This window comes from Leuciscus leuciscus (assembly GCF_965113295.1).
Source record: "Leuciscus leuciscus genome assembly, chromosome: 23".
In the NCBI taxonomy this organism is placed as follows: Eukaryota; Metazoa; Chordata; class Actinopteri; order Cypriniformes; family Leuciscidae; genus Leuciscus; species Leuciscus leuciscus.
Window position 1 is genome coordinate 6,361,140 of NC_138747.1, and position 18,457 is coordinate 6,379,596.

General features: G+C 37.6%; 1 protein-coding gene across 10 annotated transcripts in view; it reads left to right on the forward strand.

Annotated features, from left to right (window-relative positions):
- Positions 1-18,457, forward strand: part of itpr1b (inositol 1,4,5-trisphosphate receptor, type 1b) — a 129,287-nt gene that overhangs the window by 73,375 nt on the left and 37,455 nt on the right. For all 10 annotated transcript variants that reach the window (XM_082155436.1, XM_082155438.1, XM_082155442.1 and 7 more), the window contains one exon: positions 222-409. In XM_082155436.1, coding sequence (XP_082011562.1) covers positions 222-409 — 188 coding nt within the window. The remainder of the gene's footprint in view (positions 1-221; positions 410-18,457) is intronic.

Below are 18,457 nucleotides of genomic sequence, written 5' to 3' on the forward strand. Positions count from 1 at the left end.
TGTGTTCAGCACTGAACTTATCCCTGTATTATTTTTTGTGGAAACGATAAATTAGAACTCTCTTGTAACGTTAAATGTCTTTACTTTCACTTTTTATACATCCAATGCGTCCTTGCTATAGTAATAATTTCTTAAAAAAAAAATCATACTGGCATCAAACTTTTGAACAGTTGTTTTTTATTTATTTTTGTTAATTTTGATGGTTTTATTGTTACTTCCAGTTGTTGGCGGGGGTTCAGCGGGCGGTCGAGGGGAGATAAGCCTGGCAGAAGTGCAGTGTCACCTAGACAGAGAGGGAGCGTCTGACCTGGTCATTGACCTCATCATGAACGCCACAAGTGACCGAATCTTCCAGGAAAGCATTCTGCTGGCCATCGCTCTGCTGGAGGGAGGAAACCCTGTCATACAGGTGAGATGAGCTTTCACTTCACTTTCATTTAATCTTGTACATTCTTTTAAATGATACAATAATAAGTTCAAATTGTTATTCAAATTCATATTCTAATATTCTATATTCTGCTTTAATCTACAATTAAGTACAATTATAATATCTGCATTCAAATTTGTTTGTTTATTTATCTTTATAATTCATTAACTACTTTTATTGTATTGTGGTCATGTGAGCTGCCTCTGTTCTGCATTTAAAACTCATGTCATGTGCAAACACTGAGTGAATTCAGATAGTAAACAATGATTGTGACAGACAATGTGAGTCAGCGTAGAGTCAGCTGATCCAGTGCAGGTGTGGTAAAATAAAGCAATGAAAAGAAGCTGTGGTTTACAGCGAATTTAGGCACCTATAGGTGCTAAAGTCGCTGTAAACCACGGCTTCACTGAGCTTATTGCTTTTATAAAACAGTCAGTTTACATTCCTGGCAAGGTTTCATTAAATAAACTTTATGCTGGTGATAAAAATAGTATTCTTCCACCAAACAGTGTAGTTCTTCATAAGTGGAATCAACACAAACACACAGATGCAGTGGCGCAGTGATACTGATGTAATGCGATCACAGCAATGTATTTTTACAACTTTGAACGCAGCTCAACCAATCAGAATCAAGGACCGTAACTATGGGTTTTAAAATCAACAGTTTAGACCTTATACGCCAGAGAAACAAGCGCACAGCCATCTATAGAATTTAGTGTTTGAACTTCCTTTTTTGCGGTAGCTCTGTATATTTCTATGGCATCGCTGTCAAAGAGTAATTACCTGGTGAAGTGGATTTACTTATTGTAAAGTTAACGAAAGTTATCATGGGCATTGCAATGTTTGAAGTGGATGTCATAACAGATGCGGAGCTACATAAGGTCTATACATCATGGGGCTATTTACCATGTGAACTGAGGCAAATCCAAAACCTTTATCTGAATTGCTGTTTTGATGCACGTTGGGGTGTTTTTGCATACCTCATATCTGTGTAGGAAAGCTATGTCCTTTCCTTTGAAATGCAGGTGTTCTCCCATGGTGCAAAACAGGAAGAGGGAAGGAGAGCATGCATTGAATTGAGATAAGAAAACACCAATAAGACTGGGGAGATATCTCGGGTCACTGAGGAGACAGTGGGTAAATTGAAGAAAACGTAGAGAGCTGGAATGCTGAGAGAGAGAGAGAAAATGAGAGAGGAACTGAAGGAACGCATAAAGACAAAGGCTATTTTTAAGAATAGAATAAAAGCTTTCTACTTACTGAATATTATGCAGAACACATTGGGCCAGATTTACTAAACAGGGCAAAATAGCGAGAGAGCGCAATTCCAAAAAAGCGCAGATGGAAGTGGAAAGTTATAGAACCCAGACGTAGCCGGATCATTTCCATAATGACCAATGTTATCTACCAAGAGCAGCGCAAATTAGTGTCTGCTTTTACATGCTTTTTTTGGGTGGTAAATAATGGCGCAAATGCAAGTAAATTGACTAGTGTAAACCTTAGTAAATAACCTTGCATGATTCATATAAATACTCTCCTCCCATAAATGTTGCGTCTGCAGTGGCGGAGCCAGGATGTTTTCATAGGGGTGGCCAGGCAAGGGCCAGCAACCAGTCTGGGGTGGCACAGAAATCTTAATTATTTTATCATAAAAAATAATTTGATAATGTATTGGACTGTTTTAGTGCCTACACAACTGAATAAAGTTAATTTGTACTTAATTTTAATTGAGATAGTAGTGAATTAGGAATCATGGAATACTGAGTGAATTTTATATTTTTGTATTATTACCCACCACCTCATATTAAAATTAATTAAATAGTAATAAAAGGGCACACACTATAGCTAAAGTTTAACCTTGCTCAGTTAGATTGATTCTGGTTCTCAAAATCTCCAATAGCTTGTTCTACATTGTTGCATCTTCATGGATGAGATAACATGCAGATAACTACTGTAGTCCAAAGATTATTTAACCTTCAATGTGTTTTATATAATCAATGAACTCTTCAACCAATTCTGAGTTTGTCAAAAAAAAAGTTTTACTTTCTATATTAGTTGTCAAAATAAATAATTGCAACAGTTCTATCATACCTAAATTAAAAAGGAAAACAAAAGTTATCTTTTGAATCCCCATGTGCAAGAATGTGAACAAGGCGGAAGTCAACAGCACATAATGTAAAATGTTATGTTTTTCATAATGTAATGTTGCCAGAATGTAAAATTATTTATTTTATAGATTTAAAAATTATCCATTTTTGTGTGTCCTTTACAAATTAACGCAAAATGAATGCCTGTCGTCTAGTACAAATGCACAGTGCTCACATTTATTTGGACATTAAAACATTATATCAGTTTGTGCCTTATATTGTGATCTCACATAGCAGAATATTTTAATCGAGACACATGTGACGCATATATAACAAATACATGCATGCAGTTTTGACAGCTTTAATCGCCTTTTTGATTCTTACATGAGTTAATTGACGACAGAACTACGGCTACAGCACGCCGCATTTGTGGGTGATGTGCGTACCGCAAGCACAGTACAACGGCTATCAGCCGTATGACAGGAAAGTTAGCTAGTTTTACTGACATTTGGCCTGACAACTTCTCATCAAAGATAGCCAACAAGGACAAAGCCCTTTTCTCAGCATCTGACATAAGTGTCACAAGCTTTCATAAGTGTCACAAGCTTTCACACACATCTTCTAAAATAAAAGTAGCATCAGAAAAAAAGAGAATTACGTTTGTTGTTGACTGCACACTATTCGACTTACTCAAAACGGTCTTGCAACCCACCAGTTGAGAATATTGACTCTATATTTACTATGTGCATATCACTGTCTGATGTTCTGCTGAAGCTCATTCAGCACTTGCACATTTCCGCACTCGTTTGACTTTTCGCCTGGCGCTGAGGTGAAGTTGGAGTGTGCGTCTGAAAAGTCTCACGTTTTTTGTGGTCCTAAAGAGACGGTTCAGCGTTTTAAAAAACGCACTTTTTGTCAATAAAAAAAGAGACAGAAACAGCAGTGAGAGGGGTGGCCAAAGGGGTGGCCAAGCTTAGACCAAGGGGGGCCACGGCCACCCCCTAGCTCCGCCAGTGTGCGTCTGAAAGGGAAACTCCTACATAATAGCGCTAATTTTTCACTGTGTGTCTTTAGTAAATCCTGACAGGAGTTTTTTAACGCCAAAAGAAGGTTTGCGCTGGAGCAAGCTGTTAGTAAATATGTTCCATTGTAAACTGTCTGCTTTTCTTTGTTTATAAATATAAAAACTTACTAAAGTTGCCATTATTCAATGAATAACGTTTAAACTGTAGCATACTACATTGTCACATGAGCTCATTACTTTTGTCACATGGCCTCATGATGCTGCATATTTAATTAAGTGGAAGCAAAGATGGGCATTTTGCATTTTTAATCCAATTTTGTGTAAAACTGTCTTCATATTTGAAGCTTTTTTTGTATAGTGCAACTTCACAAAAAAATTCATTTTTCATATTTTGTTTGTGATGCATGTTCATTTTGCAGTGTGCACAGATTGCATACTCTATACTGCAGTAGTGATAGTTGTATGTTATCCGAGCGCTCGGATCATCAAGTGGAGGCTGTCCAGTGCAGAGCAGGACCACACGTCACTGTCTGCAGTCGCCCAGCCAGGGTTTTGCGGGTGCAATGCGGTTGCTATGGCAACCTGGCAAATCGCTATCCTTGTCGCTAGGCTGCTCGCGGACGGGGAGGGTGATGCACGGCGGCGGTGTCAAAGGAGGGATGGCTGTTCTGATTGTAGAGCAATTATATTTCCCGAACTGGCAGGGCCGGTTTCTGCGCTCTGTGCATGTGTTTTGCGTGGGTGCTTTTGTAAATAGGCCCGTTGCATAATCAGCCCTGTTATTAGCAAAGGCATTCTACTTGATGATACTCAGGCTTCCCAACAGGCACACGTAGAGGCGCTCACATGACTGGATTACATAAGCCAAGGCCGTGGTGAATAATGCAGAAAACAGTCTTCTGTGCTAACTGGGTCATTGTGTGTTCTGGTGATTGAGAGAGACTAAAAGAGTGGAAAGTGATTGATAGGGAGAGAAACAGAGAGAGAAAATGACGTAAACAATCATAACTATTATGTTTTTTTTATTGGAAACTTGTAATTCACATCTGTTTCATCATGCAAAAAAACAGAAAGCACAAGCTGTTGTGTCAGGTTATTTTGCAATGCTAAATATAACTGTAGAATTGTACGTATTGTGACCCGATGTGAGATCCACCAATCAGAGAGGTTCCCGAATCTCAATCGATTTTTTTGATTGCTAATATGAAAGGAGGATATCTCGTCTTTATCCATGGGTGCTCGGCTATGACTTACAATAATGTGTGTATTTATATATTATTATATATTATACTTTATTTTGTTGATAATTAAGCACTTTTCCCCAATACCCCTTTACCGTAATAATATCCTTATGAGGGAAAATCCATCCATCCAAAGTAACAATAAATTTTTTTGAAAATGGTACAAAATTATACAAAAAATAATATTATATAGTAGAGGAAAAGAAATGAAGTGAAATTAGATTAAAAAAAAAATATATATATATATAGTTAAATACCACTGTTGGACATCATGAGCCCTACACACATATGAACATATTCCAGACATGGTGTTCCAGACAATGTATGTGATCCTCCAATTGAAAATGTTTACTTTTCCAAATGCAAGTACAACATCAAATCCCAAAGCCAATGCGCTGCTTTAGATAGGAAACAATGATTAATTATTACTGCATAAAGAAATTACAACAAATAGAGCCACAATCTATAAATACCATAACATGCTATTATTTTTTTCACAATACAGTGATCAAAATTATTATTATTTTTACATTATGATAATAAGAATTGAGGGTGGAAATGTGCTTGATTTTCTAATAAGAAAAATAATAGCAAATCTCTGCATAAAAAAATCTATAGGCTATTGACCCCAAATAGATCCCTTTTTCTTACCAGGTTACATGAGACTCTTCTGTCGATTCTTTAATTCCTGTCAGCATCAACCTCATTGTATTGGGTTAGATTGGTTAAGCATTCTTGCAGCACTAAAGGGGTTTTGTGGATAACCTGCATGCCATTTTGCAGCCGGTTTGCAGAGTCATTTGGGTGTCTTTTAAAGGATGTGAAGAAACCACATGAAAGAAAGAGAGAACTGGGGGTAGTCTGCTCTTTTGACGTGTGTATGTGTGTGTGCAAGGTAACATTCTCTAGTGTTAACAGGGGAATTACTGAGTTTACTCATTGTAAATCAGCTTCTTTTAAGATGATTTATTCTGCTGTCATCTGCTACACTTTATAAGTAAATGCACTTTTTTTTTTTTTTTTTTTTTTTTTTTTTTTTTTTTGTTGTTGTCAAACTCCAGATCCACTTTATTCTACAGTACCACATCTCTAGGACAAAATTACACCCAGAGTTTAAATAAAGTCTATTTTAGGACAGGTAATATATATTTGCATTGTGATATATAACATTACATTATATGAATTATAATGAAAATAATTAGTTACATTTATCATTGAAATATTTATTGTACTGCATTATGCTACATACTACTAAATTACGCTAATAAAAAAAAAAAAACATTACAGTAAAAAGGGGCATGCTTTAATAAAAAATAAGTTAATGCAAAATAAATCATTGCAAAATTAAATTAATACAAATAATGCATTAAGGGGAGACACCCCAGGTGAATAGGAAAATACATTAACTAATAGATATCAGCATGAAACTTCCCCAGTTGATTACTGACATTTAAGACAAATATCTTTTGTATTACAAGTTTTTAGAATATTTATGTTTAAATATGCAAATTAGGTATTATCTCATTAAAAATGCGCTAATTTACATATATTTCCAGAAGAGAAATCTGAGCATTGGATAAAGCCAGATTCAAAATTCTTGTTTCATTTTGTTGACATTAGAGTCAAAGGTTTTTACAGAGCAGATTTTGGATATCAGCCAAAAAAAAAAAAGTTTTCGCCCCGTTTTTAGGTATACAATGTTGTATAAATCAGAATCTGAACGATATATGAACAAACCCCTGTGTAAAAACCTTAAGAATATAGATAGGATTACAACTGGAAAGTTTGGTTTATGTAAGTGCTGCTGAAGTGGAGATTTCTGGCTCAGAGTATGAGAAAAAAACCATTTTGAGAAAACAGCCTTTAAAGATTTGTATTGTAAAAATTCATACTTTTTTTGTGGAAACAACTATTTACAGACAAAATATCTTATCAAATCATTAGCAATCAACAATACAAACCACCTAAAACACATCAAAACTTATTTAACATAGCATTTATGGCCTTCAACTGAACAGAACCCCCGTGAAAAACAGTCAAAAACACACTCTGGAAATGTCAGAGCACGTCACGTGATGCATCTGAACGAATCACGTTGTCAGAAATTGACATCAGCCAATGAGATTTCGCTTTTAGAGTTAAATGCCCCATTGTACTTTCACGATTGGTTGCTGATAAAAAGAAAATGACCATATTTGGATCCGACAGCATTGTACAGGTGAGAGAGAGCTTTCCAACGGTATATGTGATGACAGGGTGCAGACAGAGATCGCGGAGCAGCGGGATGATTTAGAACGCCAACTTTTGTTGAGTTTAGGAGAAATCTACAGACGCAAATAGGCAAAGTGTAGTAAAATAAAGACCTAAATGTGTATTTCTGACTTTTTTTCACCATAAGTCTGAAAGAAGACATGTTATTGAAGACAAATAGTCCAAAATCTCAAAATTGACCAGTGAAAAAAACACACAATGTTTTTGCCTGCCGTGTCTCGCCTTAATAAAAAAATGTTTAATGGTTCCTCAAATAGGGAAAGTTTAATCTTTTGATTTTATGGTCAAATGTGGCCCAGACATGTTTTCATGTGGTTTTTAGATAAGCAAAAAAGTTTTTGTGCTTTGAAGATTTTTTTTTCCCTTTTTGATGAAAATGTAGACATGGCAAATGATTGGAGGTTTGCTAGATCATATCTCAAGGCTCTTTAAAGGTTAGTTGAGTCAGTAAGCACAGGACTGTTGCGCATCATCGGAATGACATTGATAAAAGAAGCCATGTGATTGGATGACTGTACTGAGTGACCTGGTTATAGAAGGAGAAGTGAAACGGGCCAAACTAACGTACCTGGGGTTTGTGGATTTGGAATTGCGTATTAAACGGATAGGATAAAAACCAAGAAAGTGCAGCAGATCGAGAAATAATACCAAGTATGGATGCTCTTGTTGATGTAAGTTCTTTGGTTACTGTACCATGAGACATTTTGGTACAGTGTTTTCAATCCTGAAGGTGCGGTTGAAACGGAGGCCAGCTAGTAGTCGCTGTGCGATTAAACCTCACTCTCCTGGCCTCAAGAGGCGCTCTAGTGACCGACATTAGTGACCGACACTAGTGACCAATGACTGCGTTCTTGAGCATCCTTGTTAGCGCCGTCTCTAATGCCGGAAATCCCGTTCGGAGCCGTGTGAGTAGAATATAGAGTGAATGGGAACTGAACTAAGCTGGACGATGACATCACGATTTCCTCCAGAGCGGCTATATATATATATAAATGAACTAAATTAATAACTTTTTTACAACAAAAAAAACACCACTGAACTTACTTAAGCTGGACTGTGACACTATTTTCCTGTTATCTCTATAAAGCTGCTTTGAAACTATCTGTATTGTAAAATCGCTATATAAATAAAGGTGACTTGACTTGACTTACTCGGACACATTAGCAAAATTTCATGTGAGAAAAAGCGTCCATTGTCAACAGCGTAGCGATGTATGGAGCACTACTTACACAGAAGTCATTTTCAAACCAAGCAGCTTTATTCTTCAAACTAAATTACACACACCCTTGTCAAAAATGCAAATTTTGAAGCTGTTATGTTTATAAAAAAAAAAATAAAGTTTCCACTTAAGAATGTTTGGAGTGGGAGTTTGTGTAATTTACTTGTAGAACAAAATGTCCAAATATCGCCAGCTTATGTTTACCACAGACCTTATTTTACTCATAAACTAAAAAACCCTATTTTAAAAACCAAAAAGGAAAATCTCGAGGTAACCGCTGGCGGATTAATCTTCCGGGTTTTGACGTCATCCCTGCACCACTCCATTGGCCGAACTACGCTAAATGTGACCACAAATTGATCGATTTCAGACAGGCTAAATGCTGCTTCCATGAAAAGAAGAGACATCAACTTTTTCGTTTTTCCTTCCTCATTAGAGCCATACAAGTGGTCTTTTGTGGCGCTGAGCGAATCTGAAACATATCAGAGGATGAATCGCGGTACTTTGACTTGCATAATATGGAGCACGCTGGCCTGGTTCGTGCACAGAGAGGCATTTGTTTGGAAGCTGCACAACAACACAAGCCAATTCCCCTCCACGATTTGTTTATTTACAGAGGTATTCTGGGGTGGTCGTCAGGATAACAAACACTGTTACCAGGGAAAAAGAAAAAGAGGGATGGAATATGAGGTGAGAGAGAGAGAGAGGTAATGGACTGAATAATAAGGAAGCAGAGAGATTATGCAAAAGTTGATGGCATAGTGAGCAAAGCAGGCAGAGAGAGTACGGTGTGTGTGCCAGCTGAGGGGAAGTGTGTTGGTGAACACAAAGAGAAGTAGGACAGGGCACAATCACATGCTGTCTAGCCCTCCCCAACTTCCAGCTCTGTGTGGAACTACATATCTATGTGTACACACTTGCCCCTGGCTTTACCACATGTCTAAAATGGACCAGCTACAATAATACAGTAAGAACAAGGGACTTTCCCAATCAACAATATTGTGCAAGGCTTCTTTTTGCATGGCCATTGCTGATCAGTGGCACTGAATTAAGTCGCCATGCCCAACTTGACCTGTGCACCGAGGTTCATCTCGCTCCATTTAGGCCTTGTTGTTTGTTTCTGCAGTGAAAAAAAAAAAAAAGACGCTTTTGTGGAAGGCTTTGACAAGAGGACGTGACTCAAGTGCAAATCGTTTTTCCACTCATTAATTATGGTGATGTCTTGTGAAGCGCTGTAATAAAATGAGGAGTTACACTATTTTAAGGTGACGTAGTTACATTGTACTTACTGATTGTAAATACTGAGTAATGTTAATTAACTACATGTACTAACCATAGAGTTACGTTTAGGGTTTGGTTTAGGGTTAGTTAGTTACTATTTTTAATTTTTAATTACTATAGTAAGTACATGTACTAGTAACATGTAACTACCTCACCTTAAAATTAAGTGTTTCCTAACGAGTAGAGACGCCATTAAAAAGACATTTCAGTTTGTTTTTGTTCAATATAAATTATACATTTGTGATATATACACAAAGATTTCTTTTTGAAAGAAAGAAATGTATACTTTTATTCAGAACGGATGCATTAAATTGATCAAAAGTGACAGAAGAGAAATTTACATTATTACAAAAAATTCAATAAAGAATCCTTGAAAAATATATATCACGGTAATGCTTAATATTGCATTTTAAAATATATTAAAATAGAAAAGTTATTTTAATTGTCAATACTTTTTCAGAATATTACTGTATTTTTGATCAAATAATTGAAGTCCAACTAGACTAGAATCTAATTAATAAATAATTTTTAAGTATTAATACCAAAAAACAAAACAAAAAACAACAACATTTTGTTTAGTTTAAAACCCGTTTTAAGATGTATTTGTTTAAGGTAGCTTTTAGGTTATTTTATGTATGTATTTTTTAAATTGTAATTAATATATATTTTTAATTGTATTATTTATATAATAATTTATCGTTATGTAACTGTACAGACTTTGGTATACTGTGGTGTTTTATTGTGCTTTATAAATAAATTTCGGTTTGATTTGATTTAAAAAAAAAAGTTTGGATATTTTATGAAATAATTGCCATCTGATTGATTTAAAAAAAAATTGTACCTGGCCTCCATAAAAGAGGCTTGTCGCTGTATAATATTTATATGGTATACATCGTGGCGATCACCCTCAACATCTTAGCATCATTGTGGCTAATTTTGCACAAGCAAACATCACTTTAAATGCGTTAATCGTTTTGTTTTAAAATCTCAAAATTTGCACTTGGCACGACTAGGCCTCAAGTCTGTGTTTATCATTGCTTTTCCTAAACCACCCACCAGAGTAATCTGAAAGTCACAGGTTGCCTTTGAAAAGTGATGAGGTCACAGTATACACAAGCTCCAGTTTCACACACTTGAGGCGTCCCACAATGAACTGAATAGATATAATTAGGGAGGTGGAAATGGCAATGCCGAAGTCTGAATCCATTGGCGCTCGCTCAAATAAGGCCTGTATTCTTCCAGCTGTATACCGTAAAACCTCCAGGCCAGACAGAAGTCGGAAGGGCAGACGGGACTTCATCTGTGGTGAGCAATGCTCGAGTAGGAGGGAGTGAGAGACAGCGAGAGTACAGTGCAAAAGCAGAGTGTGTGAGAACAGCCAGGTTCTGGATGACCCGTGACGGAAGCCGTCGCCCACTCGCTCGGCAGCAAGTGGGCAGAAAGCCTGAGACACTTAACCAGTTATTCACGCACACACACAATCTCCTCTCTATGACGCTAGCGAATACATTCCTCTGTGACAGAAGGATGTAAAATACTCCTTTAATACATTCTAGAAGATCATGTATATACTCACAGAGCCAAAGTCCATTTATAAATAGACAGTCATTAATAATGCATTTTTATGCAGCATGTCAAAGGTTGTTCAAGAGAGTGCAAAACAGACATAAGGCTACCATGAATTTGCTTTTGGGATTTTTTTTACATCATACAGTAGGTTATTGTGGGATACCTTTTTGATGAATTGCATGGGCAAAATACCCACATTTCTTGGGTAGCTTTTGAGAGTGAAAACACTGGAATTGTTATATAATAGGAGAAGAAAGAGACCACAGAATGATGTAGGAAATGGATTGCCGAGGACAAAGATCTCAAAGCTAAATTATGCTAAAATATTTGACCAGAATCAAGTATTCCTGAGACCCGCATATTAAAGGGATAGTTCCAGTGTTGTTAGTGTTAACTAAAACTAACTAAAATAAATAAGTTGAAGTAGGGTGGTGGTGGCGCAATGGATAAGACACATGCCTTTGGTCTGAGAGACCCGGGTTCGAATCCACTGTGAGACACCAATGTGTCCCTGAGCAAGACACTTAACCCCTAATTGCTCCAGAGGCGTGCGACCTCTGACATATATAGCAATTGTAAGTCGCTTTGGATAAAAGCGTCAGCTAAATGAATAAATGTAAATGTAAGTACAGTACTAAAATGATAAAAATACATTAAAGTTATATATAAAAAAATACAAAAGCACATACTGTAGTAAAATCACTCAAATCTAAACTAAAATGTAAACGTTTTCAAAATATTAATAAATACTAGCCTGGCTAACGTCAGACCTCGTCTCATTGAGACGTGGTCTGGGAACCACATGTTCATTTTCTCGTATTTGAGGAGTGGTTTACGAATGCCCAGAGCCGTTTATTGGGCACTACGAATGTCTATCAAATGCGCCTGTACGTACCTCATAGCCAATCGTTTCAATTATACCAGATGACGTATGTAGAGCGACAGAAATTCGACGAGGAAGAAGACATTCTAAACTACTTAGAACACTATCTAAGGCTGCATCGAAAGGTAACTTCGCGTCTGCTGCCATGTTGGATCCATAGATATAAACAAACTGCTTCGGTGTGTCGCATAGACGTCGTCATCGTCTTTCTGCTCCCTCCCCGTTCTGTGATTGGTCCCCTCGCTGAGGCGAAAATCTGGTCCATGGAATCCAGGCTGCCTAGCAACGTAAATAAAATCGCGCTGTGCGCAAGGCAGCATGGAGAAACCCAGACTAAATAAATACTATAATAGTGTATAAATAATCTGGATATAAGTAAACTGGATTGTTCACCCAAAAATAATTTTCTGTTGTGTTTTTTTTTATTTATGTTGTTGTTGTTTTGAACCCCATTGACTTTCATTGTATGGGCAAAAACATTCGAAATGTTCAAAATATCATCTTTTGTGAATAAACGATGACAGAATTGAAAATTTGGGGGGACTGTCCCTTTAAGCATTCTCAAATGGATTTACAGCATATGTTGCATGTTAGTCTCTTTTAAAAAGAGAAAGTGACACCTTAATTTTAATTTGAGGCCTGTGCCATGTTATTTCCAGCTGGCACGTACGCATACACATAAGGCTCAGCGATTTCCTGAAGAAAGTATAAATAGAAATGTATATCACGGCACCTGGGAGGGGAAAGAAGGGTCTCCATTCCCGAGCCTTAGCAATTGGCCTTCAGATTGGGATCCAGAGGTCAGGGCTTTTGTTGTGACTCTATTACCAGATTTTTTTTTATTATTCCGGCTGTCATTATCTGGTCAGCTTCTCACATGGCTCCATTTCAAACTTCTCATTGATGTTTAAAGTAGAGGAAATGCAGAAGAATAGCAATACGACTCTTTCTGAACCCAAAACCTCGTCTCTTTCTATAGTCAGGCCTGTTATGTAATATTGGAAAAATGGCGTCAGGTGGAGCGGGATACAAACTCAAACTCGAGGACTCCTCCCAAGGTTTCTAGTCACACACCGCACCTGTCGCCTGCCACACAAGTGCACGCACCTCGGTTAAACATTAGCTTATGACCTACATAACTCATCTTGAAACAAGCACCCAATGTGTGTGTGTGTGTGTGTGTGTGTGTGTGTGTTTAAGTAGGAGGTGCTTATATGTTAATTCCATGGTCTATAAATATTTACACACTTTTTCAGACTTTGTCACGATCAGAAACGACCTTGGAGATGTCATGTGCACTGGAAGTTAGATGTGTGCATAGCTCTGTTTTTGCACACGTCCCCCTGTGTTTACCGTAAACTGCTCACAAGACACAACCAGACACACACAAGTGTGATGAAGCATGACAGGTGTGAGTGTGAGAGCGCAGCACTTGCGTCTAAAGCTGACTTCGGCTGTATTATAGCTGTGTTAATAACATAATAACATATGAAATACCTGTCAGAAAAATCTTTATTTTTTATTTTTACTGAACAACCTTTTGACATTTATTTTTTAGAGTAAAAATGTTTTTTATTTTTATTGAGCCCCATATTTAATACATAAGGCTTGAATGCCTCATTTAGTATGCTATAGTGAGAAAATGGAGCTCATACTTGAGGAGGATTTATGTTTTAATTCAAACTTATACAAATATTTATATGACCAAAAATTAAGATGATGTTCCAAAAGCTTGTAATGTAAATCAATGAAATTTCTATAACAGTATAGCAGACTTCTTACATAAAATGCAAATAAATATCAGTTGTCATATCTCCCAATAATGTCTAAGTAAGATTATATTTAAATGCTTATATGATCAAAGCTCCGTAGTTTTAATTGTGGGGGCAAAACAATGATGATAGAAAAGCCTGATGTATCATATTTGATACTCACATTTTGAAATAATGTATGGATAATCAAGTAAACCTAAGTTGCATTAATTCAGTAAGTGTTCATATTGAAATATTACTAACATTCTAAAAATTATTCTTAGGTTTACTTTATAAAAATCATTAAACCTATACGTGAATCACAACCTGAGGTGGGACGTATATGTAAAATTACACTGAAAGCCCTTTTACCTGCTAAAAAAGTATAAAGCATCAATCAGATGACAGAAGACATGTATTAGGGTCACCGTGATTTTGCCCAGTAAGATGATCCTTGATCAACATATTTTGCATATAGCTTATTTAGAGGCCTTAGTAATTTGAGGATCAAATATGATACAGCAGGCTCTATAGGCATTTATTATTATTATGGTCTGCCTTGCGCGGCATCCTTAGCGCTCTCTAATGGATTTGTGAGTGCGCTGGAAACCCTTGAGTTTGTGCACCTATGTGTGTGTGTGGTATTGCAGACTCTCAGCTGCTGTTGAGAAGCTTCTGTTGAAGTGTGAAGGACGTGCAGTCAACATCTCCCAGCATCCCAAGCCTCCGCAGCGCAAGCCGTTCCCGTGGTTACGCGGCCGGGTGGGCTCGACGACGGCACTGATTGAGCTCGCGCTTATAAATAGATCTTACACAACATCCTCTTGTTGATGCCAAGAGCTCGGATAGACGAGAAGGGGATGGAGAGGCGATTGCTGGTTGACCTTTTGCTTAGTGTGTTGAGGCTGTTATTAGAGAACTGCCCACGTTCACCTGTACATGCACGATCTACTTTCTGTTGGGTTGTGGCTGGTCACCTTGCCTGGATAGGCTTGTTGATGTTGAGGACTTGTAATCAAGTTGTGATGGGTTCAAGGGGTAAGACAGGCCTTCAACTGGGATTAGATGGGAATAAAAGGGAATGACGTTGGCTAGGGTTCCGGCAGCCTTTAAAACTGATTATAGGGGGGAATTATACACATATAATAGATTATAATTCCAGCTATTATTGCAGATTGAAATCTGAATATACACTACTGTTCAAAAGTTTAGGGTCAGTAAGATTTTAAAAAAATGTTTTAAAGAAAAGTCTTATGCTCGCCAAATCTGTATTTGTTTGATCAGAATTTAGATTATAAATCATTCTGCTGATTTGGTGCTCAAGAAACATTTCTTATTATTATTATCAGTGTTGAAAATAGTTGTGCTGCTCAATATTTTTGTAGAAACCGTGATATATTTTTCTTTGGATTCTTTGATGAATAGAAAGTTCAAAAGAACAGCTTTTATTTGAAATCGAAATCTTTTGTGACATTATAAAGGTCTTTATGTCACTTTTTTTTTATCAGCTTCATGTAGGAGGGTGTGCCCTTTGTTCTTAAAGCCACCAACTCATGATACAGACACTTATTCATTTCTTACATGAGTTATGAAGACCCATGTGCACTTGTGTCATGCAGCACATAAAGGTCACGCAGAACACATGCGTGTCTATTAGAGCACCAAGCTGATTGTATGCATCTCGTACAACCTTAGAAACTCTTATATCAATTCCAGCTTTACCAAAAACACAAGATCCGCAACACTCCATGTTTATAGGGATGGGAACGGTTACCAAAGTTCTTAAGTATTTGGAAATCACAGCAATAGTTGATGAAAAAGCTAGTTTCTTATTATTATTTTTTGATAACAATAATAAAAAGGGTTATTTCACCCAAAACTGAAAATTCTATCATCATTTACTCACCCTTGTGTTGTTCCAGACCTGTAAGACTTTCATTCATCTTTAGAACACAAATGAAGATATTTTCAATAAAATTTGAGCCAGTTCTGTACTCTCCATTGATAGATATGCAACTACCAATTTGACGCTTCAAAAAGTTCATAAAGAGATCGTAAAACTAATTCATTTGAATCGTGCGATTTAGTCCAAATTTTCTGAAGATACTCAATCGCTTTATATGATGAACCGATTTAATTTAGGCTTTTATTTACATATAAACATTGATCAGCGAACATACAGTAAACAGAAGCTCAACCGAACCTGCTTGACGCACGAGAACAAACCTCATTGGTTCTTGCAGAAGCTCAAACGTGCTGCGTAACACAAGGATGAACCTCATTGGTTCTTGCAGGAGCTCAAATGTGCTGCGTAACACAAGGATGAACCTCATTGGTTCTTGCAGGAGCTCAAACGTGCTGCGTAACACAAGGATGAACCTCATTGGTTCTTGCAGAAGCTCAAACGTGCTGCGTAACACAAGGATGAACCTCATTGGTTCTTACAGGAGCTCAAACGTGCTGCGTAACACAAGGATGAACCTCATTGGTTCTTGCAGGAGCTCAAACGTGCTGCGTAACACAAGGATGAACCTCATTGGTGATACCAATCCTCAACTGATAAAAATATATTAAAAAAAATTCATTAATAATCATTTTATAATTATTAATTTCATCAAGCTGAGGAATTATTTATTGTATATATGATATGTAATTTGTCATATATTCCATATAACATATATATCATAAATATTTCATCAAGCTCTGTCGAAGGACATGATGAGGAGGAATCTAGCCTACAAGCCTCTGAAGGACTGGACTTTTGAGAAGCACCCTTCAATTTAACTTCAGTTAAAGCTAAGAAAGCTAAAGCTAATAGGAAGCTAGTTATTAATGGCTTTGGAATGCAGGCGTTATAATGAACTTAAGCAAACATGACTTGTATTGTTCTTTTAAACCAGGCTTAAAATGCAACACCCTGTTCTATACAATATGTTACTCCATTGTTTTATCCATTAGGGAGTCCATGGCCTGAGGTTTAAGACTCCTGCCTAACACCTGGAAAACACTTTCCATGCTTATTTTCCCAGCCTTTCCACTGTTTTGCTGTTTTCCTGAATGTGCGTCATATGGCAGTCAGGTGTTGACATGTTTACCACAGCGACGCATCTGATGTGGCCGTCTTGTTTATTAGAGCAGTCATGAGACTTGCACATTTGAATGCCGTAATGCTATAAACTCCACTTCTCCTCCGCTCCGAGGTCTTACACAACCTGTTGATTCGCTCCGCTATTAAATCTCTCGGAACGATCGGCTCCGTGTCAGGACTGCCTTCAATTAACTTGAGCGAGGAGTGTTTAACAAAGAGGTCATTCACAGAAAGAGATTAAAATGAGTTCTCTCTTCTTTTTTTTTTAATGAAATGCAAGTTGTCCGATGACGTCCCGAGGTGTACTGGATGCACTGGAGCTGATGAATCATTTTTCAAGCGCATCTCCTTTGTGCATGTGTGTGTGCGCGCACTGCTGTGGGTGTGTTGCATTTCTCTTTCACTCGCTGTTGTTTGAAAGAGGCCTGAATGACTGAGTTCACTGTTAACCTGGAAAGAAGGCTGGTTATGTAACGAGCTTTCAAAACTGCCCCAGAATTCTGCTGATAACTTCCACCCCTCACCCTCCCTCCTTGTGTCGCACATCACACACTCACTCCGTGCCTGTTTGGCTTGAAAAAGTAGGGCAGGATTTTCCTTTGCGCTCTTGTCCTCTCCTATTTTTTCCCTTGCGTCCTGTGCGAGCGTGCATGAGCAGTCTATCGCTGCTATCCCTCTGCCTTTCAGCTGATTACTGACTTATGTAAGGGGGGGAAAAAACGAGCAAAAGTAGAACAGGATATACCAGAGAAAAACACTACATAACCAGCGGGCCGCATTTATTCATAGAAGGAACTGAAAGGTTTTCTTTTAATACTTAATACTGTGATGTTGTATTTTTAAAACACAATTAAATTTGGCATAACCCTTTGGGTTCAGAAGAAATTGAAGCCTTTCGAACTGTTTTCTTTGGAAAGCACACGCTTGTTTGTGCAAACGTGTTGACTGTGCAAGCCTTGTAGCTCTTGGGACAGTGTGGAGACAGATGGTGTAAATTCAGGTGAGCTGAGGGAGGCACTCCAGGTTATTTCCGTGTTAATTGCTGTGAGTTTGCGCGTGCGTGTGTGTGTGTGTGTGTGTGTGTGTGTGTGTGTGTGTGTGTGTGTCGGGCCGCACAGAGAGGGTTATGTAACCGCAGTGGTGTGAGTCTGGCTGGCAGTAAACAGGGTGGAGGGGAGGGAGGGGACGTGAGAACTCTGCTTTGGAGCATGGCTGCGCCGCGTTGTTAACTTAACTCCTTAGGCACTGGTACAGGAGTGAAACAAATCAAATTCCCCTGACCATTTGAAAAATAAGAGTATAAGATTATATAAGAGTGTGTCAAAACCTTGTTCAAGATATCAGGGCAAAAATGCCCCTGTATGAGTTTTGTCTCATAGTTATATCATATGATTAAGCAATATCACATGATTAACAAGCACAATATCACATGTTGTTTTTTTTGTCCTGCAATAGCATGATTGCAAATGTGATATTGATTTTATACAGCAGTTTAAATAATAATAATAATAATAATTTGTTACATTTATATAGTGTTTTTCTCTGCGCTCAAAGCGCTTTAAATGGAAGGGGGGAATCTCCTCAACCACCACCAATGTGCAGCATCCACATGGATG